The sequence below is a fragment of the Psittacula echo genome, assembly GCF_963264785.1.
Source record: "Psittacula echo genome assembly, chromosome: 12".
In the NCBI taxonomy this organism is placed as follows: domain Eukaryota; kingdom Metazoa; phylum Chordata; class Aves; order Psittaciformes; family Psittacidae; genus Psittacula; species Psittacula echo.
The window spans coordinates 5,267,123-5,291,185 of record NC_137747.1 but is presented as its reverse complement, the minus strand read 5'-3'; the positions used below and the strand labels follow the sequence as shown (position 1 = coordinate 5,291,185).

Sequence of the window (24,063 nt, the reverse complement as noted above, 5' to 3'; positions counted from 1 at the left end):
CTCAATCCTGTGTCTCTGGTCCTGGGAACAAGCACCCCAAGCATCCATCAAAGAGTCTGTCCTCCTCTCATGTCCTTCCAGTGACCTCCTCATTGAGTACCATCCCTTACAAGGAGTGGTCAAATGTTTTCCATCAGAACTCTTTTTAAGTAGAAAAATGCAGTTTGAGATTTTCTTCAGAGCTTTTCTTTTTTTCTTCTTTCCCAGACTAAAAAAATAAATCCTAAGATGACAAAAAGCTTGCCTGAAATCTTAATACATTAAGGTAAAATGAAAGTTGATGTTATTCTCTGGAAATCCATCTGAACTTCTAGCTCCTTCTCAGGTTCACCATCTCGTATCCTATTGCTTCAAATGCTACAAGATGTTCACCCAGAGGTGTGGGCTAGAAATCAATGCAGTCCTTATCTTGTTATAGTGAGAAGATGTTACAGCTGCCTGGGATGGCATGCTGCGTGTGACGGATAGCGTTACAGCCTTGAGCCATCTGATTCAGCTGGATTCACAATCAGCATTTATTTCACTAGCACACTTGTCTTCGATGAGGATTTTGCTGCCTGTTGCATCCATCTGCATTATACTGGGCTGTCCTATGTGATCCGGGACTGGTGGTAACAACATTTGCCACTCTGGACAACAGGAGGTTTGGCTCTGCTCTGTTGGTGGCTGCTGCTGTTGACCAGACAGTTGATCTGCAGAGAGCTGTGGCTTTTTCTCTTAGCTCTGCATCACAGAGTGGGCTGCAGAGAGCAACACCCAAGGGACGAGACGGTCCTGCAGCCTCTGCTGCAGGTGCCACCTTTGCTGCTCTGGGGCAGCACAGGGCAAAAGAGCACTGCACAAGGAAGAACAAGAAGCTGTCCCACAGGTTGAGTGTTAAGCTTTAGCTGAAGGAGGGACACACTCAGAGCACTCTAGCAGGGCAAGTGTCAAAATGAGGTGAGAGCATCCCTGCGGGTGCTAACATAAAGAAACTAGCCCCCAGAGCAGTGCTGCAGTGCAACAGAACCCACCAGCACAAAGGATGCTCTTGGGAAGCTCCAAAGCCCAAGGAGACAAGCTGTCACTTCAGAAGGATCTGACCTGCCTCTGACCTGAATGTTGTTGCAGCCTGAGCCTCGCTTCCCTCAGAGGCTTGTGCTGCCAGCACGCTGCAATCGCCCGCTGATTTCGCATGAAGCCTCCTCACGTAAAAGCAGCTTCCCGCTGCATTTCCCAGGCATTGAGCTCTCCGTGTCATTTGATGTCATCAAGATTGCAAGGAAATGGGGAATGGCACAAGATACGCATGGAAAAAATTTTGACAACCTGATTTTTTTCCAGACTTCCTCCTCCAAAATAAACACTTAAACCTTTGATCAAAAACTCTACACAACATATTTCAGTGGTCTGCTGGTCTTCCTAAGGGAAGCGTGGATGTCTTAAGCCATCAAATACCAGCTTGCACTTGGAGACTTATGAGAAGACGAGAAACAAACAGGTAAAAGCAGCTTTAGTGACAAGCTGCTCTTTGCTGTCAGAGGAAGGACATGGTTTGCTCTTGATTAGGGAGGAGACAGTGGGTGCCGGGGTGTCTGGGTGCCTGCCTTGGTGCTCACACCCATTTTGTTTTTATAGAAGTTGTTCATGCAGAAAGGCTCCTCAACAAGTGAAACACAAACCAAAGCTTGTAAGGAGGCTCAACTCATTAGCAAACCCTTCCAGGTCACCTCTCTCAGTGGGCAGGGTCGGAGGGTCTGGCCTGGCAGTGGGGAGCCCGTCTTAGCACTGGGGCAGGCACTGTGGCTGCTGGCACGGCGCTCGGTGTGGGGCTGACATGCCAGCAGGGCAGAGCACGCTCAAAAACCTGTTTACTTTGAGCTGAGGCTATTTTTAGCTGCAGTAATCTGTGCAGAGATGATAAAGCTTTTCATTGCAGAGCAAGTGGCGGCGCTTGGCTTCTGGGCAATTTCACTCCACGAGCTCATCCGTTCCCACTTCACAGCCACTGTTTCCCACAGAACTTATCTCCTCTCTCTGCTGAGCCAAACACCTCCAAAAGGTTTTACCCAGCCCTGGCTAGATAGGATGGAGTCTCAGCCCAAACTTACGTTTTTTTTTCCTTAAGGAATTCAGTTTGGAAAAGTGAAAATATTTTTAATCATCTCCAAAGCCTTTGCTGAAAGCCCAGCACGGACACGCACCCTCTAATCCTTCATTTCTGCAGAAATCCTTCTGTCCAAAGGCTCTTGCAAAACAAGCCACTGAATAGTTACCTCTTTGCTGCTGCCACAAATACAGGCAGGTCTCAACCTTGGATCTCATGGCAAGCCAGAGTTGTCTGTCAGTGACAGCTCTGCCCTATGACACCTTTTATCCAAAGGGTCCCAAAGCCCGTTACAAACTCCCTTACACACTCTGTACAAGAAGCACTTTACCTGCTGCTGATAGGAGAAAGCGCGGCAGCTGGCTAGCGGCACAAAGACTACAAACCAAGCATAAACCCTGCTGGGTAAGGGATTTGTTTGTCTAAAGAAATCCAGAAGCTTCTTCTGTGTAAACCCACAAAGGTCATGCATCCAGCACATGCTTCATCAGAAAGTCATCCCACTGGTAAAAGCTTTCTTGTTTGGGAGGCAGGGTGAATAGCAACATCTCTGTCAGTTCAGGGATGTATTCAGGGGAAGAATATGCAAGTATTAAGTAAACAGGTTCATTCCACTTGTGAAGAAGGGTCATACACAGAAAGAGCTAAACATGATTGTCAGCATGAGAAGGAGCAGCAGGACAAGTATTGCTTAAGTTGATCACAACTGACTGCTTGGGTCTTGCTGACAGAGAAGCAGGAGATGATCTGAGGTCCCCACGCAAACATCCCTGCCCTTTATCCCTCTGTTTCTGCTCGAGGAAGTAGCTGGAAGAAAACAAGTATCAGGCAGAGCTGGCAGTTGTGCTTCTACCTTTTGGGAAGCAAAAGGGTATGATAATAAATGAGAAGTTGTATAATGTGTGCCAGAGCCACCCAGCCAATGGTTATGAGTTTTCCTCAGTGTTTGGCAACCAGACAAGGTTTCCTGATGCAGATGTGCTGAAGCTGTGTAAATATTTTGATCCTGACTTGTGCTCTCAGCTAATTGGGCTTTCACGTGCTTTTATTCCATGTACTCTGAACAGAGTACTCCTGCTTTGGAATGGTGAGGGTTCAAACGTAGGTTATGAGTCCCCTGTTGTGGCTCAAACGACTGCAATCTTCAGGCTGCACCATGTACACTCACTCTCTACCTACAGTCAGGAACAAACTCAGCCTGACCTCCTGGCATCATTCCCTGCTTTCCATGCTGGTTCATTAAGGGGATACATGTAACTAGATGCCTTCTCATGAAGCAGCTGGCCACTGTGACAGCCAGGATAAGATCACCAAGGCTGTTGCTGTGTCCTGTGCCATCCCGTTCCCTTAGACATGGAGCCGATTGTCTATTCTAGCTGCTCCTGAGGCAGCAAAGACTGAGGAGGGGCAGCATCCCTGTGATTTGTCTGAGAGCAGCAGGAGTTCAGGGCTCTCCATGGGAACAGCTCCATGTTCTGGTCAGGGAACAACATATTCTGTTTGTGCTGACAGTGTGAATGACATTAAACCCAGCATTTGCCTGGTGACCTGGGAGCATTTCACCAAGCATTGCATACAGCCCTCTGCTCCCAGCACCCAGAGCTGGGCTGGGGGCTTTTAAACCGGTGTAAAGTATTTGCTTTTATGCAGGATTACAGCTTTTTGGACACAGAGTTGAGAGTTTTCACACAGATCTCAGTTGCCACACACTTTTATGGATTAAATAATTTAATTTTAAAGCATCTCTAAGTAATTCTCTTCAGCGTTGTAAAGCTTCAAGTATCTTTATTCAGATTATCCATTGCAAGAACAATCTAGCAATGGCACTTAAATAGACATCTGCCTCCTCAAGTTAGCTGTAGTTGCTGGGACCCAACCAACTGACTGAGCTTCTAAGCAAGGGGATGCAGCACCAAATGGGCACTTGCACTGTAAGAATGGCTACCCCAAGCAGCCTCAGCCCTCTCCATCACTGTGGCAACCAGCAGATCTCACTGCTGGACATGAGGTGTGTGCTACCCAGCAACACTCCCTGCTTTTCGGCAGAAATGGGAGTTAAGCTAAGCAACCAGGAGGGAAAATCCTCTTTATCGTGACTAACAGGCTGTTTTAGTTATTATATATCCAAGTATCCAGGCACTGCAACGTATCATTAATAATACAATTAAATTTCAGCAGTGTTCAAGGATGAGTTGAACAAGAATGTAGCCAGTTCAGCATCTAGAAGCATTCCTTTGTGCCTCTTCATTGCTATGGGAAGTTCATCCTCATCTCTCCACCAGACCTGCCACTTGTGTGCTGAAGGCAGAAGGTCACCAGCTTTTCAGTATCTAAACCAATTTGAAGAGTAAGTCTGCTAGGTATTGCATTGTTGGCTAACAAGGAATTGTGTGAAACTGAGAACTAGAATTAATGAAATAACAGACTCCCCTTTTCCCATATGTATTTGCACAAAGCAGAAAAAAAGACAACTTGTTGAATCTACTGGTTTATTGGATAAATTTAAGTTACAAAATTAGAGAAACCTCATAGATTTGATACTGAAATGTTGGAGGGAGGAGTGCATGATCTTACCTACAAAGTCATTACTGATGTGGAGTAAGCCACTACAGGAGGGAGTTCTTTAACCCAAGAATTAATACAGGGGGCTTTTGTGCTATCAATTTCAGCCTAATTTGCTGCATGCCGACTTCCTCATTTAAACAGGTTATTTTGGCAAGGCTCACCAGTACCTCAAACTGGGACACCACACAGACCAAACAATTGAGCTGTGCCTGCTGGCTATGGATCCAGCTCAGGAAGAGCCAGGAGCTGACACTAGCACCATCAGTGATGCCATCCAAACAAGCAAAGTTTGGGAAGCTGTTAGAAGTCATCTTTAATCATGCAGCATTTTCAGTTGAGTTCGTTTAGTTCTAAGCTGGGTAATTACACCCTCATTATTTTTCCTTTTACAATGAAGACAAGACTGCAAGCCAGGCAGAATAATTCCTCCTGCTACCGTTGCCAAGATATGATAGCACATCTACGCCATAAGGAATGTGTCATGGTATCCACTTTATTAACTGTAAATAATGGCTCTTCAGTCAAGCAACATCTTAACACCAGCTGGTGCCTAACCACATAATGCTAACTAAATTTCAACCCCTACAGACAGAATCAAGACCACCAGTGCTCAGCGTATTCCTCATTGACCAGCATGTGTCAGGTTTTGCACATTATTTTTTTCACCGAAATTAGTATCTGGCTACAATGAGACTTTAATTCTAAAACCACAGAATCTTATCTAAAAATAAGACATCAAAGTTGCCGTGACAGTAAATAGAGACCGGGATTAAGGGAGTAGTGGTAGATCAGGTATCAGAGAGCAAATTCATCCCATTTGTCATCTTCACTGGCTAGAGGGAAAGCTTTGATTAGATGCTTACCTTATTTCAAGGCAGTGAGATGAAACCCATCCAAGCAGGGCAGGAAGAGTATAAACCTCGTTTATACTGCTGTATCTCACCAAAGCCTCTGTGTTCTTGCAAGGACTATTTCTCTGCCCGGAAACCACTGCTAGTGCAGTGCAATTTTCTGAGGTGCACATGGGCACCAGTGCATTTGTTTCTCCTTGGCTTTGATGGCTCTTGCATGAAATTGGTTGAAAACTGTTATGATGTCAAGGCACTGGGTTCTGCAAAGACCCCTAAAAACACAGCAACAATACAGTTATACTAACTAATATGCTTATTAAAAATTGTTAAGCCATCCTTTAGAGCCTGAAAAAAACCCAACCAACCTTCGACATTATCTTACAAAGACAACAAATGCAGGACTGAACTATTACTTCTGTTGGGGGAAATCACTCTGCTTCTGCCAGTGAAACACTGTGAAGGTCAAGCTTAGCAAGGTGCCCTGCTTTGGCTTCCTATGAACATTCAATTTGGCAATATCATGAAACCCTCAGCATACTTTTAAAACCCCGTGTGTGTGATTTGTAGTACAGGCTCAGGGCTTGAGTGTGTTTGGCAGCAGGAAGCCAGCTTGTAAGATCTGCTGATAAACCAACACTCAGCTCTCAGTTCTTCACCTTCCTTCCCTTCCAGAGTTAAGCTTATGACTGTTTCTGTCTCCAGTGCACATGGACAGGGTGAATACTGAGCCTTATCAGCTCCTGCCTTGGGCAAACTGACTTAGACTCTCTCAAGCAGCAATCCTATTGAACTCAATGATGTGACTACAGATAGTATTGTGTTATTATACTCCCCCAGGGTACTTTTTTTTTCCCCAAGTCATCTAGGATGGAAAAACATTTCTATGAAGAGTGCCATGACTCACTCTCCAATGCAGTGGAGGTTCAGAGCAACCAGAAGAGTTAACAGCACATCCAACCCCCAGTAGTAGTTCAGGATTTCTAAATACAGAGTTCCTTTCCAAACTGGATGCCCATTTTTGTTATCTTAGAAGTATTTCTGGAACTCTTGGCCAGCTTTAAACAAACAGGGAGAAATATTTGTGACGATAACGTGGTCGAAGAGTGTTTGGTTAATGAGTCTTTCTAAGCTGAAGGATTTCACTTTTCTCATTTCTTTAAAGCTTGAGAACAGAAGAAAAAATTGCTCTGGTGCTGTTAAATCACAGACCCATTCCAGCTATTGGCTTTGAAATAACAATCATTCAACTTTGCAAATATCAAACGTGGGAAGATTTATCTGATGCATGTATATGATCCCGTGAACTCCTTCCGCAAGGAGAAACCATCAAGCAGTCTGTGTGCTGGAGACACAAGGGAAAAGAACTGTTTTCCCTTCTTAAAAAAATACAACAACATAAGCAACTGTAACATGCTAAATGCTTCCTGGCACGAGCGCAAAAATGCAACATCTGAAATGTCAGCTGGTACGCTGGGAGGATTTACATGACTTAAAAGATTTATGAGTAAAAACTATTTCCCTAGCTTCAGAATTTCATGGAAAGCAATGGAAGCAGTGTGGGGAACAATAGGAAAAGAGGGGGAAAGAAATCTCCAGCTAAAAGAAATTACTATGGACAGTATGATCCTGGATTGTTCTTTTTAGTATGTGAAAAAATTGGGTCGGGCACTCGTCTGATTTTGAGCTGTGAGGAAAGAGGAACAAACGGAGCCTGCCATGGCTCCGGGATACACTTGGTTTCTCACATTACAAATCGACTCACATAGTCCTGTGGCTCACCTAAAGGCACACAACTTGTCACTGCTCGAGGCAGGATTAAATCCGGAAATTCCTGACTTTTCCTCCTACTATTGTTTCACTAGAAGCTGTTCTGCTGCAGTGATCGCTGATGCAAGAAGGCTGGCCAGCTGGATTGTAGTGCAGGCTCTCGTGGGAGAGATGGGGTCACAGACACAGGGGAAATAAATCCTGGCTTAATAAGTAAAAAATAAATATATCAGGCAAGGAAAAAACAGTTGACACAATAAACTCAGCAACATCTGTAAGTGTGCTTGGATGACACCCAAGTAGAAGATTGGCTTGCTTTGTGGCTATCCAATCTTGAAGTGGCTACTTAAAAGCAGGAGGAACCTCAATGCCCTGAACAGCCTGAAGTTCTCTGGCATCAAACCCAGGGCTAGATCAGCATTCCCAGGCAGAGCAGAGGCTGATGCCTGGCTCTGCTCTAACACTCTCCCGCCTACGGGGCTGGATGGGAAAGGTGCCAAGCTCCAGTAACGCCTCTGGCTGCAGAGCTCCTTCTGGGACCATTACTACCAGCTCAGCTGGCGCAGGGCTAAGGCTACTGCAACAGCGCCAGCATCTCTGGGTCAGATCCTGCTCCCCAAAGAGTTCTGTCTGGGCACCTCATGCTGTTTGCAGGGATACCATGTTCACCTCTCACAAAAGGACACCTTTCACTCCCTCCTCCTTTTTATCAGCCATCTGTTGCTAGTCCCTTTCATGGTTCATTCACAGATGTCACTGCAAATCTTTTGTACAAAATATTCCCTGCAGCATATCTCTGTTTGTCTTTTGTTAGGGGATTTGTTTGGTTGGGTTTTTTTACATATATAAGCTTTCATTTAATGTTATTTAAACACTTTTCATTCCAGAGTATTGGATAAGGGTGAACATTTATCTCCATCTGTTTTACCAATAACCCAAACTAACACAGTTGCCAGACCAGAGCACATGATCTGAAGTGAACTGAAGTCAGTGAAAAGGTCTGTGGTGTCATTTTAAGGACTTAGAGGAGATTGAACAAAGGTGTCCTATAAAATAAATTTCTGGCCAAACAAAACTGGAAAGACACAAAGATCACAATTCCTCTGTCATAACAGGAGTGAATCATCCAGTTCCATAGTCACTTGGGGTGAAAAAGAAAACAGTTACTCAATCTCTCAGGAATTTAGACACTGGAGAATATATTATGCAAGTTTTAGCAGCATTACTAATGGCCTTGAAGCGCACAACTTACTATGACTCTCACTCAGCTCAGCACACTGCAAATAAGATGACTCACGTATCCATGACATGGTAGGAAAATAGAGAGTCTAAGAAGTGCAGAGGCAGGTGCTAATGCAGTCACAGAGCACGCAGTCAAGGGAAGAAGAGAATTATAAAATCGTGAGCAACAGACTGCAGAGAAAAGCAGCTTTTGTGTTGGAAGACTTGAGAGTGTGGATGAGGTTGGTTTTCCTTGATCTCAGATTGCGGGGGCTGGTGAGTGTAAAGCCGGTGGGAGAAGAGCCACACTGCTGGCAGCAGTCCCCTGCACTTCCCTGGGGAACCACAGCAGACAGCACATGATAGCCTTTGCATGTTAGTGGTGAGTGAGGCCTGGTATCTACAGTGCATGATTAGATTAGACCCCAACAAAAGTCATCTGGGAGCTCCAGAAACTTAAGAGTATTTATATTTGGGAGGATTTTCTACCCTGCTGGAATATGCTTTTGTTGAAGCTATTAACACTGACCACTTAAAGACAATTAAACCCACTGGTGGTTTCAGCTGTAGAAGTATTTTGCCCATTATTTAATAATTACCTCATGGATGAAGGACTTTGATGGCTATTCTCTAAGCACGGTTTAAAATTGAGATGGTAGAATAGAACTCAACCCAAATCCTGAACTATACAGCTGGAGAAGCAGTTGTCATAGAATCATAGAATCATAGAATCATAGAATAGTTAGGGTTGGAAAGGACCTTAAGATCATCCAGTTCCAACCCCCCTGCCATGGGCAGGGACACCTCACACTAAACCCTGCCACCCAAGGCCACATCCAACCTGGCCTTGAACACCGCCAAGGATGGAGCATTCACAACCTCCCTGGGCAACCCATTCCAGTGCCTCACCACCCTCACAGTAAAGAATTCTTCCTTATACCCAATCTAAACTTCCCCTGTTTAAGTTTTAACCCTTTACCCCTTGTCCTGTCACTACAATCCCTGGTGAATAGTCCCTCCTCATCATCCTTGTAGGCCCCCTTCAGATACTGGAAGGCTGCTATGATGTCTCCACACATCCTTCTCTTCTCCAGGCTGAACAGCTCCAACTTTCTCAGCCTGTCTTCATACAGGAGGTGCTCCAGTCCTTGATCATCCTCGTGGCCTCCTCTGGACTTGTTCCAACAGTTCCATGTCCTTTTGATGTTGAGGACACCAGAACTGCACACAATGCTCCAAGTGAGGTCTCACGAGAGCAGAGCAGAGGGGCAGGATCACCTCCTTCGACCTGCTGGTCACGCTCCTTTTGATGCAGCCTAGGATACGGTTGCTTTCTGGGCTGCGAGCGCACACTGCAGCCGGCTCATGTTCATTGTCCCTAAAGAAGACTTTGTAATTCTTCATGCTTTGGAGATCCAATCAAAGCACAGTTATAAATACTGTTTAAAGCCAAACACTTTTAAGAAGTCCAATAATTAGGAGGGTTATATTAGAAAACTAATGCAGATACCTCAAAATGTGGATGTTTATGCAGGCCAGAGCACAGTAGGATGTTTAGACCCATAGATGGGTCAAGGCAACTCTACTGGAGAAACACAGATGGTGTATGATTTAATTTTTACAGGTGGTTTGACCCAGCCATTCCAATTTGCAATTCCCTTCACCTGCCTGAAAGATTCTGGATGGTCAAAGGATTTTTCAATCATAACCTGTGGAATCTGTTACCTGAAAAATACAGCCCATGCAGAGCAGGGACCCTCAGATACTCTGGGGAACATTAGGGAAAGTTCTGCATTTTTGTTATTATGAACGGGAGACCCTTGAGATTAACAGGAATAGCGCTAACGCACAAGCTTGAGTGACATTTTCATATGAGCTCAGTTGCACAAAGGACTGCAGAGAACGACTTTCAAATGACTGTATCTGACACATTTCCTTTAACTATTAGCTGATTTCAAGGGTTTATTCTAGGCATGTCAACTAACATATAGATATGTATGCAACGTAACATATAGATACATACGGGATGCACCATTTCATTCTGCTGTCAGAACTGATTCACATACCAGAGCAGGGTATTTTTGTACAAACTAGGATAACCTCCTGCCATATCCTGTCTCGTTCCCATAGCTAACAGTCACTAGACTGACTTCATCCTTATCTCCTGTTAAACACGTGTGGTTTGAGGTGATGTTAGGCAGAATCAGAGGGGGGTTAAAATCAGCCCTTGGAAATCTCTTGTTATGTGGATGGTGGAAGGAAAAAGCTTTTTATCTGTATCCTTTGTCTTTCTCTGCATAATCCAGTGCAGGATCCCACAGTACTTAACAAAACTGTCGGTCTCATAAGTTTCCTGTGAAGAAAACAGACTCAGGATTTAGCTGAGTTTCATCACCCTGTTAGTAATACACCTACGAAATTATTTACCCAGGATTACTGGGAAGGGAATGCAGAATTTTGAATTCTGCCTTTATTCTGCACGTATTCATGTGAACAAACAGCAGGGATGTGACAAAGCCTTCTTACAGATCCAGCTGATGCACCCGAAAGAGTAATATAAATATGTTAATAATAAAGGCTCGTATCTTGTCTGAAGGAACAGTTTCAATGATTTATTGTGTGATCTTTTTCCAAGAGAAGTCTGTATGTCCTCATGAATGAGGCTGATTACAAGAGAGATGATAATGTTAACATTATGTTCATACATTCTGAATGTTAAAGTTGCTTTGGGTAATAAGTGGCTAGTTTACTGAACACTTTTTGTCATTTCTTGGTGATTTTAGATGGCAGTAAAGGCATTCCCGTTACTTGTCATTCTGATTATTTATCTATCATCCTGATTATTTGTCCCTTTCTGTGATGGAAGTGGGTTTCTTGGAAAGGGACTGTGTGGAGGAAAGACGGCTGTGATGCAATGGGAAGTGACGTGCAATAGCTGGGATTGCTAACAGCCACAATACATCCTGTAACCCAAACCAGTCAGTTCTGACTCTGCCCTGTGATACTTCGCAACACTAATGCCAATTAAATAGCTCCAGAGTGCTTTTCTAAACTTATGTGTAAGCTTTTGTCACCTTCTCACTGCTGTCATTTCCTCACAGCTACCTCTCAGCTATTCCATTTGCTCCCAGGCTTCAGCAAGGAGGAGTGCAGTCACTCAGCTGTCTCCCTCCAAACTGCAAGTCGTGCAGTATGTCAGTAATCCAAAACCAGAGAGGCCCCCACACTCTGGGCAGCAGCAGAACAATGTCTCTTTTCACATGGTTCAGTCCTCTACCTCTTCTTCCTTTTTAAAGGAGTACATCTCTGCCTTTTACAGCTGTACACCTCCAAAATACGTGCAGCCTAGTGTGAACTGAGGCAGAAGTGTCTCCTTGAGAAACCCCACCTCTGAAAGGCTCATGAGCCTTCCCACTTCCACCCACAGCCCTGTTACAACACTTTACAGCCAAAACTCATGGACAACAGTGACGTGGCTTATCTATGACTTAGTGCTCAGCAAAACATCTAGAAAAGAAAGAGGCAGCAACGTGGCATGTCCATATCCCGATGGGACAAGGGTGGGAATGAGTTACAGATGACCACAGTTAAACAGACCCTTAGTGATCGATACAGGGCTGCACCAGGGTGGCAGGAGGCTGCCCATCCACTTCCTCAGGCATCCCGGTGACTCAGGTGCAACTCATACAGCTCCAACGCAACCTTGGCACGGACATGACGCTTGTCACCACGCCTGGTGACACCTTTTGCCCTCGGGAACATGGGGGGTCAGTTTTACCCATGCAGACTGGGCACAGGGTGCACCAGGGTGCCCTGCAGGCTATGGGCACTCAGGGGCAGGGAGACACAACGCATTCAGCCTCATTAGTAGACGTTAGGCAGAAGCTCTTCCCTGTGAGGGTGCTGAGGCGCTGGCCCAGGGTGCCCAGAGAAGCTGTGGCTGCCCCATCCCTGGCAGTGTTCAAGGCCAGGTTGGACACAGGGGCTTGGAGCAAGCTGCAACAGTGGAAGGTGTCCCTGCCCGCGGCAGGGGTTGGAAGCGGATGAGCTTTAAGGTCCCAACCCAAACCACTCTGTGACTGTGAAATCGCGTGTGGCCGGTGACAGCCGGTGGTGCCCGGGGGCTGTGCGCCGCCATGCTGCCCGCCCTTGACGCCACGCTGCTGCCGTGGCAACCGCTGCGGGCCGATATCCCCAGCCGCCTCAGGGTATCGAATGGCTGCCGGGTCTGCCATCAGCCTCAGTCATTGGCTGTCCTGCTGGAGGAACCGCCCACTCGCTGACGCTTTAGACCAATCAGCGTCCCTCCTCCTCGCGAACGCGGAAGAAGTGTTCGTAAACAACAATTCCCCCTCCCGCGCCCTCCGTCGTCCCTGCTTCGCCTCCCGCTGGAGCTCGGCTCCATCCTGCCTTCTCATTGGCGGGTAGCCCCCCACCCCGAGTGAGGACAGCCAATGAGAAGCTGCGGCTCTTGGATGGTGGCCTCCTGACACCGCGGGGTGGGGCTGAAGCAGGAAGTGGGTGGAGGGGGTTCGGTGTCGTCGTCGTTGCCGCCGCCACCATCATCATGGGTGCTGTGCTGGGGGTGTGCTCCGTGGCCAGCTGGGTGAGTAGGGTAGCGGGGACTGCTGCATCGCTTCCCCGGCGCATCCCCCGCCTTCCCGGGGAGCCGTGCGGAGCCTCCGCCGGGGGCCCGGCTCGAGCCCGCGGTCGCTGACCGCGCCCGCGGCCTGTGGGTAGAGGCTCGTCCGGCCAGCGCCGGGAGCCCCTCGAAGCGAAGCGGCGGAGGCTGTGTTTGTCCCGCTCCTGCCCTAGGGGAGCGAGGCCCCTTTGGCCGGGAGGCGGCCGGGGCTTGCCCTTGCGAGGCCGTGTGGGTGCCGCGGGACGCTGCCGCCCCTTGCAGCCAGGCGGCGGGTGCGCGAACCGAGCGCGGGTGATCAGCTGGTTATTCACGGGTGTTCTCAGGCCGGACGTCAGTCAGAAATGTCGATTAAACGGTGCATCTGCGGAGGGAGTGGTGTTTCTAAAGGGAGTTGGGCTGTTTTCCTGCCTTCGTGTCGTGGAACGCCGTGTGCGGGGGGAGCGCCCTCACCGTGCCTGTCTGTGCCCTGCAGATTCCCTGCCTGTGCAGCGGTGCCTCGTGTTTGCTGTGCAGATGTTGTCCCAACAGCAAGAATTCAACAGTGACACGGCTTATCTATGCCTTCCTCTTACTCCTCAGCACTACTCTTGCCTGCATTATGTTGGCACCAGGGATGGAAGAGCAGCTGAAAAAGGTATGGAGAGGAAGACACCCAGATGTGCCTTGTCTCTTGAGATAAGAGACTGTGTGTACTGAATGGCTTCTGCCTGGAATAGCAAACTCAGTGAATATACATTTTTAAGCTTGAAACATGACCAGACCTGGAGATTGACAGTCGTTTATCAGAGGCCTTGTGCTTTTGTTTCTTAATCTTCCTGGATGCTTTTAGTGGTGATATGGGGAAAGAAACACGATAATAGGGTCTGTGCAGGCTGGCTGAGCACAAGGTCTCTTGTTATCAAATCTCCCAGAAGACAGCTGACTGAAAGCTTTAGTTCTTAGAGTGCTTAAAGAATGTAATTGCAAATGCAGATGTAAATTCACAATTGAATGTGTCTTTGCGCAGATACCTGGATTTTGTGATGAGGGGCTTCACACGCACATACCGCACCTGGATGGCTTTGTCAGCTGTGATGTGTTTGTTGGCTACAGAGCTGTCTATCGAATCAGCTTTGCCATGGCAGTGTTCTTCTTTCTCCTCTCTCTGCTCATGATAGAAGTGAAAACAAGTAATGATCCAAGAGCCTCGATACACAATGGGTATGTGTGTGAGCCAGTTGCCTGGTCTGGCTGTTTCCTCTCTGAAGTTTTGTTGCTGAACACAGAGTCAAATGTTTATGTGTACATTGACAGCCTTGTTTCTTTTGAGTTGAAGAGAGAGTAACACTTTAGTCTCCTAAAAAGCTTCCTATTTATATAACATATTCAATGTACTGATAATTCTTTAAGGTTGGCTCACTGAAAGGGAGATGCTCTAGGCACTGCTCTTTATTTACACAGAGATGTTGGATTTCACCTAGTTTCTGTTGCCATCTTTGTGCTGAATCTAGTGCTCTTTGGGTCAGTCCAACTCAGCAAGGTAGCAGAAACTGGTTTCTGATTGGCCGGCCCTTCTTTCTCCTGATCATCTTCTCTCTTAGATCTTCCTTTTCCCTTCTCCAAGCAGAACAGTGCGCAGTTAGCCTTCCTCCCTGTGAGGATGAGCTGATAACTCAGTGTTTGCTGGAGCAGGGGATCCTCTTTCAGCAAAGCTTTCCAGCCAGTCATTCCCCAGCCTGCCCTGTTGCACGGTGTTTTACTGTCCCAGGTGTTTGTATTTAGGTGTTTGTCTTTGTATTTGCCTGTGCTGAACTCTGAGGTTTCCGTTAGTCCGTGTCTCCAATGTAGTGATGGTTGCTTCACCCTCGCTCCTGACTGGTGAACGGCTTTATCTGTAATCCCACTGAACACGACTTTTTTTTCTCTACATTTCTGCTAGACACCCACCTATGTACAGCAAGCTGCTTGTAGATCATGCAAAACATGACTATTGTGTGCAGAGCAAGACCAGTATTTTCAACTTGTATCTTCTTTTAAAGGTTCTGGTTCTTCAAAATAGCTGCCATTGTGGCTATCATGGTTGGAGCATTTTACATTCCTGAAGGGCCATTCACAAGAGGTACAGTTAATACATCTTTACAGACTTCTGTTTAATAAACTCAAACTGTTTCACAGACTTACAACTTACAGTTGCAATAATTAAAGCTACCTTGGAGAAGACACAGATTCTGCCCTACTTCTTGGTTCATCCAGTATTCTGGTGACCAACTGAAGTTATGGCAATAAGGGATCTGTTTTCAAGTGCATAGGTTTGGGTACTGACAGTTTAATCCATGACATAATCACTACTGGGCTGAGCTTTCTGGCACTAGTTAGTTTAAAGGCAGCTCAGAACACTGAGCAGTGCTAAATACTTCCCTAGAGTCTTTGAAATATCTGTGCAAGAAACTTTTACTGTCTGGCCACATCACAGGAACTTGAAGGGGTTGTTGACCCTCAAAGAAGTGCGGGATGATGGCACTATGTACACAAAGATGTCTTGTGTTCATTCTGAAAACATGTTGGGCTAAACATTCCCGTGCTCAGCCTGACTAGCACACTCTTGAATAGCTGGGACTCCTTATGTGCTTCGGCAGGATGGAGGCCAAAGTGATTAACAGCATCTGCATTTCTAAGCATAGTTTCAGATATCTTCTTTATTTGTCTGCAGTATAATTAGGAGCTTTTTAATTTTTATTATATTTTTTAATTGGGGTAGCATGCAGATGATGAAAGCTAACCCCGTTTTTCATGTTCCCTTTGCTAGCTTGGTTTGTTATTGGTATCTGTGGAGCCGCTGTCTTCATTCTTATCCAGTTGGTGCTTCTCGTGGACTTTGCTCACTCCTGGAATGAGAGCTGGGTTGAGAGAATGGATGAGGGAAATCCTAAATGTTGGTATGCAGGTAGGAATCTTAACCTGTAAAAGACTTGTTGCTGCTGGCCACTGTTCTGCAGAGTATCACTTACTAGTTTGCAAACATACCTAGAATTACGCTTTGCAGTCTCCTTGAATCACTCCTGTCAACATTTGGAATGAATAGCTGCAGCACTGCCTTTTTCTCACTAGATAAGATGCAAAATATTTTAGGCTTGTGATTAGCAGATCCAACAGTCATAATAAACAACACTTGCCTAGTTTGCAGTGAGTGCAGAGCTGGTAGCCTGGATCTCTTCAACTCTAATTTTGCTTTGCTACTTCCTCTCCTGAGGTCCTCAGGAGCCCAGTTATATCCATGACTGGCTGCAGTTCAAGACAGAGCGTGCCTCAGTGCACGCTCCCAAGCTGATTGCTAAATGACAAAGTGCTGATTGTTGTCAGTCTTTGCTCATAGCTGCAGTATTTTGTAGCTTCTTGTAAAGAAATAGCAGAATGGAAATGAAAATGGGTAACCTCTACCATAAAGGGGGGAATTCAAGGCTTCTAAATAGACAGTGAGAAGCACGTAAAAAGCACTCTCATTTTGACACCATGGCTTGACATCAGTTAAACCAATTAAACTGCCACTGAAAGGCAGGTCTTATTCTCCTGGTGGCAGTGTTGGCTTTCCTCTGAGCTGCGCTGCTTCATGAGCCAAAGCAGAAATCTGGCAGTACCCCAAAAAAATGCATTCTGCTAGTATAGTTTTCTGAACCAGACTTCCACATGAGGAGTAGGGACTGTCTCATTACAGTGGCAGCTGGTCATTAAATCACCCTAGATGTACTGTTAAATTACATGGCTATTATAACAGTTGTGTTTTTTTCCCCTCCAGCTCTGCTGTCCTGTACAAGCTTGTTCTACACCTTGTCACTGGTTTTTGTTGTCCTCTTCTATATTTTCTACACAAAGCCTGATGGCTGCACTGAGAATAAGTTCTTCATAAGCATTAATATGATCCTGTGCATTGCTGTCTCCATTGTTTCTGTCCTTCCAAAAGTACAGGTATTATTTTTCTCTGCTACTTTCTTCTGACATAGAAGGCAGGGAAGTAAGAAGGATGTAATACCGATTCAGTCAGATTTAAGAACTTTAAAATTTGGTTGTCATCATAGCTGTGCTAGCTAGGAACATTTGGGAAAAAAAAAAATGTAGCTCCAAGACCAAGGCATTATGAAGTGGTGTGTTTCCTGAAGATAGATGTTTGAGCTAACATTGTTTTGGGCTTCGTTTCCATGTAGGGGACTGCTAGCGTGGTTTTTGTGGTGAAGATTCTGGCAGAACAGAGAAACTTGTTAGGGAAAAGCAAAACAAGTTGGGAATTTATTGGCTTAATGTTATGGCTTTGAAATTGTGGGTAAGTGTGTTTAATGAGGGGAAGTTTGCGTGGTTCTTGATTCTGAACTGGCAGTGCTTAAATAAAACACATGCTAGATTCCTGTCTACAAAACTGTGGGGCAAGTTGGGATTAAGTCAGTGAGAAACCATAACTGAGGCTTGGGCACAGAAGAACTGGGTTTGGTTTGTTATTCCTTCCATATTTGGGTTGCTCCCTGCATAAATTGTATTACTCTTAAGGTTTATTTTTTTTCCCCCAATCTTTTGAACTGAAACAAAGCCCAGTGCATATCTAAAAACTAAAGATTCTCATGCTAATAACTGTTGGCAGTAGGGTAAAACTGCCCAACTGTAGGTAAAACTTGCCTTTTTGACCTTGGCTTGCTATTTTGTCTTTGAACAGGAGCATCAGCCTCACTCTGGCCTCCTTCAGTCCTCTGTTATCACGCTCTACACCATGTATCTCACTTGGTCAGCCATGTCCAATGAGCCTGGTAAGCAAAAGCAGAAGCTGTTGAAGTGGCTTATAGTTAGTTCAGATCACTGTATGGGGATTGCTGATCTATCTGGATAACATCTAGTGAGGAAATAAAGCATCAAATTGCCTCTTTCCAGAACTAAACTGGGGCATTTGAGGGTAACAAAGCCAGTGTCAGGACGTTCTCATTTTACTTATTACACCCTTGCCTAACTCACAGGAAGGGAAAATGTTCCATGCCATAGCTGCCTCTGGGGAATTGATAAGCAGCTAAAGGGAATGACAAAATGCAAGCTTACCTGTCATCTTTTCTCAGCTAAATGCTGGCAGAGCTCATTTCTGTCTAACCTGCCTTGAAAACCTTTTCAGAACGAAGCTGTAACCCAAGTTTGTTGAACATCATTACCCAGATAGCTACACCCACCATTGGTCCAGCAAATACCACTGTTGTACCTGCTACTCCAGCTCCGCCCAAGTCTCTACAGTGGTGGGATGCCCAGAGCATTGTTGGCTTGATTATCTTTGTCCTTTGCCTCTTGTATTCCAGGTGGGTTCTGCACTGCTATCAAATGATAAACCATTGGGATTTGTCTGACTTTTTCTGTTTGAATCAGGGTCTAGCGAAAAATGTACCTGTGTTTATTCATATCCAGCTGCTGTCTCAGGCCCGAGCCCAAATATGGCTGATAAAGCTGTGTTCTGTTTTGTGGATGGGTTACAAGACCTGGACTAGGAACACTGTTTAATTAGGGTAACAAAGGCTTGGGTGAGAAGGATCTCCTTGGGGAGCTTCCTGTATTTTCAGATGGATTTAAAAAACATTATTTGCTTGTCGTAGACATTCACAGTGATCTGTTGCTTGTTTTATTAGCAAACATGCCAACTGGAAAAGGAGTTTTTAACCATGTCTGTCTTTGGGTATATTGCAGCATTCGAACCTCAAGTAACAGCCAGGTGAACAAGCTGACACTGTCTGGGAGTGACAGTGCCATTCTGGAGGAGACTGTGGGAACAGGCAGTGGGGCTGCAGAGGAAGGAGAAGTGCGCCGTGTCATGGATAACGAGAAGGATGGTGTTCAGTACAGCTACAGCTTCTTCCACCTGATGCTATTTCTTGCCTCTCTTTACATCATGATGACGCTCACCAACTGGTACAGGTAAGAGTAAGACAGAAAGTGATGGGTTGTATGTACCAGGCACTGCTTCTAGTTGGATAGGAGACTCCTGCCAAGCAGGTTAAAGTGCTGTCTCTGTGCTATCTGCATCAGACTTGTGTCTTCTTGTGTCTTTTTTTGTTCTGATTTAAGATGTAAAAAGGCAAAATCAGCAGCTGCAGTCCTAGTGGACTGTTTCACAGCTGCAAGGGCAGGAAGTGCAGTTATTATCCTTCAGATAGGCAAGCAGCAGGAAGGAGACTTGTGACATTGGTTTAAGGTGGCCTCCCAGGAAGCTTATCAGAGTCCAGTGTAATGTTACTGGCTCATCACTCAGGGAAGGATGTGCAGGGACACCCATACATGCCACTTAAACAGAGATAGGGTTTCCTAGGTCTGTCTGGAGCACTTGGACGTATCCAAGTGCACTAATGCACTAATATCCAATTTTAAGTTGCTGCTGCAGCTTAAAACTACTTTCCCCAGGACTGTCATATTATTCGAATGAACAAATACACTTACAACTGCCAGGAGTCTCTTGCATAGGTCACTCATACTTCATGGAATCACAGACTGGTTTGGGTTGGAAGGGACATTAAAGCTCATCCAGTTCCACCCCCCCAGCCACCCCCAAGGGACACCTCCCACTAGCCCAAGGTTGTTCCAGTCCCTGTCCAATGTGGCCTTGAACACTGCCAGGGATTGGGCAGCCACAGCTTCTCTGGGCAACCTGTGCCAGTATCAGTTTCTTTTAAGAGTAGCACACCAATGTACACAAGCAGGTTAGTTTTGAAAACTGGGTACCAAGAACAACAGGCCTATGAAGGAAGGAAGGAAGAAATTGCTGGTTTAGTAGTCTCACCACACTCCCACAAAGGTTCTTGCATTGGAGTGTCTTGAATGACTGTCCTAACTTCAGATTCATATGAGAGGTAGTAAGGAATAATGGCAGGTGCCTTCTCTATCTATTAATTGACTTTACTTTTTAGCCCTGATGCAGATTTTAAAACAATGACAAGTAAGTGGCCAGCCGTGTGGATGAAGATAACCTCCAGCTGGGTTTGTCTCGTCTTTTATCTCTGGACTCTAGTGGCTCCTCTTGTCCTCACTAATAGGGACTTCAGTTAAATGGCTGAAGCTTATGGAAGTGGGGATTTTTATGCTGAAGGCCAAAATGTTCATGTATTGCTTTAGTTATATGGTCCATGTTACTGTTGCTTATGTTGGTATGAGTATGCAGGTGGATAGAAAGTTATATATTGCCTAATGCTTGATGCAGGATCAAAATTAGTATCAGTTATCTGTTTTAACCTTCAGTCATAGTTATCTTATTACAGCATTTTTAAAATTCACTACAGCTCTGCTGTCAAAGCACAAAAAGTATCTGTTCTGTCCAACAGCCACAACCTTTCTATTGAAGTGACATTTAGCTAAAACACAAAGTAATATATTTTAAAGAACAATTATATTCAGCATAATGCACTAATATGCCAACGCTTCAGTTCCTGGAAGTGTAAGCTATGCTGCTTGATTTCTACATTCCACTGTAAAAGTTGACTGAAATTATACTTACCTTCCTGTGTTGTGGCAAAACCAACCCCTTATTCCTCACCAAAAGAACAGAACTTTGAGGTTAAAAGAATTTTAACTCTAATTCCTTTTAAGACTAAACTTGCCTTTTCTAAGAGGCAACTTCTATGGTAAGGTCTTTTTTAGTATCTTTGCCAAATACTGTGTGGTAAGTGTATGACTAGCTTAAACAACTTTTGATTATGGTGGAAAAATAGAGCTTCAAATTGATTTCCCTTGTCTGACATGCTTACAAAAATAATGTATGTGAAATGATTCTTATGGGCACTACGGCATTTGCACTGTAAACTTCTTTGAATAAAGTGGACTAACTACTGGCACTGTCCCAGCTCTGTTGAGCAGTGTTACGAAGCAGCAGTTATCTCCAATGCAAAATACTACATACAGTAATTAAAATGCTTATAGTGCTGCAGTATCCACTTGGATGTGACTGGATGTTTTCACCATGCAGCAACTAGTAAGTCATAATGTATTTCTTTTGAAACAAATAGCATCTTCATGTGTTTCTCGATGTCAAATCCTGTCCCTTGGACTCTGCTCAAATATAGTTTTCAAGTTAAATTTAGTTCTTCAGTAGAAAGGAACACCTTTCTATATAAAACCATGGCAATTATAGTTGATTGCAACTGTGTGTTTAGTGTGCAACCAAGTACTTGTTGCTATTGGCTTCTACGGTAAAATACCCCAACATGACACAAGACAAAGACATTTAAAATATCAAATTAGCAGCTGTTACAATGTGTTTAATCACCCAGTCATGCATCAGAAAAGTACATGGGTTTGAGCACTCCATTTTATAAAATGCAATATAAAAATAAATTTTGTCAAAATAAGATGTACACTTAAACCACCCAACACCTCTAGGCCTACATACAACAGAAGGCAAAAGTATTAGTTTGAATAACACTATGATTAACTCATGCCAAAATGAGATTTAACAAAAACCATACTTCACCGAGTTCCTGAAAATACCTCAGGGTTTGTAACACCCATTTGCAAGAGTATAAATTCAAGTACTTTTATGTACAGAATGCAGCTACCTTTTGTCCCACTCAATGCCAAAAGCCATGGTTGCCCAGTGCAGTTCAAGTATCTTTCCTTATGTGTTGGATTTGGCAGGGATGGCTTATGGACTGGGCAAGGCATATAACCTCTGGGAACAAAGTTAGTTCAAGTGGAAAAAAGAACAGATCTGGTGTAGTGCTGTAAACAAAAAGAAACCAAAGCCCCCCAGCCTGTAAGCTTCTCCTATCTATTCTCTTAACTTGCAGATAAAGACTCTACATGTAAATTGTTTATTTTCCAAATGCTGGTATGAGACATTTTGGGAACAAACTGATTTCTTTGCTAGTAAGTGCTAAAGCTCAAAGAACATTCTCAGCTCAGTAGTCAGGCGCATATAAGACAGAGCTGTGCTTTCTGCAAGACAAGCCAAGCACTGGTTATGAACCTAAAAAGGGGTTAGTGATAGAGCTCAATGACATTGCAACTCAGTGTCTGAGTTTTAAAGCCAAGAAAAAGAGCAAATTAGAAGTAACAGATGCCTGATAAAGATAAGCCTGGCTTAGTTCAAGCATCCTGACATCAGCTGTTCAGCAGACGGCTTTAACAAAAGTTCTGGAGGCACAAGACCAGCTATTTTCAGCATTGATACTGTAGCCTTATCTATTATATTTAAATAATATGCCATATTCTTATTTTCTCTGTGAGCAGAGGAGAAAAGGGCAGGGAGAAATGGATCTAGTTTGCCTACTATTTAAGGCATGCAAGAGAATATAAAAGCCTGAAAAAGGGTGTAGAAGTTCCTCAGCCATCTGCTGGCCACAGTGAGGTTGTTTTCTTTTTGAAGGACATTAAATTGAAATTTGAATATTCAGCCTCCCTCTCTGGTAGTTCTATGAGGGGACCAAAGTAGCTGTTCCTATAGGTTAGCTGTCAAAATACCACCACTTCAAACCCTGCAGCACAATTAAGGAAAGCCTTCATCTCTAGGGAAAATGGTTCTTCCTATTTTTGTTCTTAATTGTACATAGTGGCTGGAATTAAGAGGCACTAAACACCACTCGCTCTATGTTCTGGCAGTTAAACAGTGTGGGCAGCCACTTGCCTGTCTTAAGTCCTGGTGCTGTGTGCTACTGTCTTGCTAGGGTGGCACAAAGAACTGAATTAATCTCTGCAAAACATGCAGCTTGTTCTGGTCAGAGATGAGGAAGTGGCTAGCAGTACTCTGACCTTATTTTAAATGGTGATGTTGGGTTTTGTTTGGTTTTCCCCATACTACAGGTAATAGTTGTCAAAAGAGGAGTAAGAATTGGGTAACAGAGTTAGGAAAAATCAGATGGTTTTCATCTCTTCCCAATTTTAACCTAAAACAGTTCAAGTGCTGAGTTCCCTACTCCCCCAAATTCTGATCGCCACACAGAAAGAAAGCTTCATGGTCTACCCCTTTTCAAAACCCAATCTCCTTTTATAATGCTTGGATGAGAAGTATGGCATTTGCTTGTCCCTAGTTCCACAGTCAGGTCTGCTGCCACATCAGGAAGTCATTACAGTGGTAGAGGAGTCTCTTTTTGGCAGTGCAATTGTGCTGCAGGGAGACTGAGAGGAAGACAGACATTCAAAACAGAGATTGGCACTTTGAAAATGAATGTCTGAAATTCTTAAGATGCTTTAGTTTTCTGTTTACAGAAACGACTGGTACCTATAATGACACTTGGCACTAAATAAAGATTTCAGCCAGAGAAAGTGCTCTAGAGGTAAGTCTCCAATTAGAAGGGATGTTCTGTTTTGTGAAATATTGAACTACTTTACCTGGAACTAACAAGCTGTGCTTTCCTGGCCCTAGTGAGGTTTTCCATCCACACTATTACAGTGCAGAAAAACATGTGCAAAGAGTGTGCTAAGAGTTAAGTTCTAATTCAAGACCATTAAACAGACTGAACTTGAGGAGTGGGAACAGCTTATTTAGACATAGGTATCTTACCCTGATTTGACAGCGGAGTCTTAGTTCTGTCTCTAGACAAAGACCTAGAGGCACAGGCATACAAGCTACAGGTAAACACTGCAGAGATGATTAAAGTTTAACTTCGTACAGGAATGGGACAACCAAAGACAAAAGAGGTCAACAAAGTTGAAAACAAAGTTGTAACATTCCACAAAAGAGCCGACAAGCACAGTGAACAAAATGCTACAGTACCAGGAAATTTAAGAATGTGCTTTCAAATACCCTATCTGCATTTGGTTTCGCAGACTTAAACTCAAATCCTGCCCAAGGTAACAACCTAAAGAAGCACCTTGCTGTCATACATAAAGTATTGCCTTCTATACATCATACGCCAACTGCTACAAAGCATCCTTAAAATTCCATGTATGAGTTACTTACCCAACTCATCACAACCAGCTGAAGAAAAGAACAACTGACAATGTGGGAAGGT

At 44.5% G+C, this 24,063-nt stretch overlaps 1 protein-coding gene across 4 annotated transcripts; it reads left to right on the top strand.

Moving 5' to 3' along the window:
* The first annotated feature begins 12,817 nt into the window (after nucleotides 1-12,817).
* Nucleotides 12,818-24,023, top strand: SERINC3 (serine incorporator 3). 4 transcript variants are annotated; one of them, XM_080628084.1, is made up of 11 exons: nucleotides 12,818-13,096; nucleotides 13,605-13,766; nucleotides 14,139-14,332; nucleotides 15,151-15,230; nucleotides 15,918-16,055; nucleotides 16,905-17,074; nucleotides 17,811-17,901; nucleotides 18,255-18,432; nucleotides 18,815-19,042; nucleotides 23,304-23,385; nucleotides 23,879-24,023. In XM_080628084.1, exons 1-10 carry the CDS (start codon nucleotides 13,058-13,060, stop codon nucleotides 23,350-23,352), a joined length of 1,329 nt encoding a protein of 442 aa, XP_080484210.1. In that variant the 5' UTR covers nucleotides 12,818-13,057; the 3' UTR covers nucleotides 23,353-23,385; nucleotides 23,879-24,023. The 4 variants fall into 4 exon arrangements, with proteins under 4 accessions (XP_080484210.1, XP_080484212.1, XP_080484211.1 ...); XM_080628086.1 differs by having other exon boundaries at nucleotides 23,318-23,385; nucleotides 23,879-24,018; XM_080628085.1 differs by lacking the exon at nucleotides 23,304-23,385 and having other exon boundaries at nucleotides 23,879-23,991.
* The last annotated feature ends 40 nt before the right edge of the window (nucleotides 24,024-24,063 follow it).

Bases quoted from the DNA above. Each gene is read 5' to 3' on its own strand.
- SERINC3 (XM_080628083.1), top strand. From the start codon at position 13,058: ATGGGTGCTGTGCTGGGGGTGTGCTCCGTGGCCAGCTGG. The intron at 15,231-15,917 runs GTACAGTTAATA...TCCCTTTGCTAG, and splicing joins TGAAGGGCCATTCACAAGAG to CTTGGTTTGTTATTGGTATC. The intron at 17,902-18,254 runs GTAAGCAAAAGC...AAACCTTTTCAG, and splicing joins AGCCATGTCCAATGAGCCTG to AACGAAGCTGTAACCCAAGT.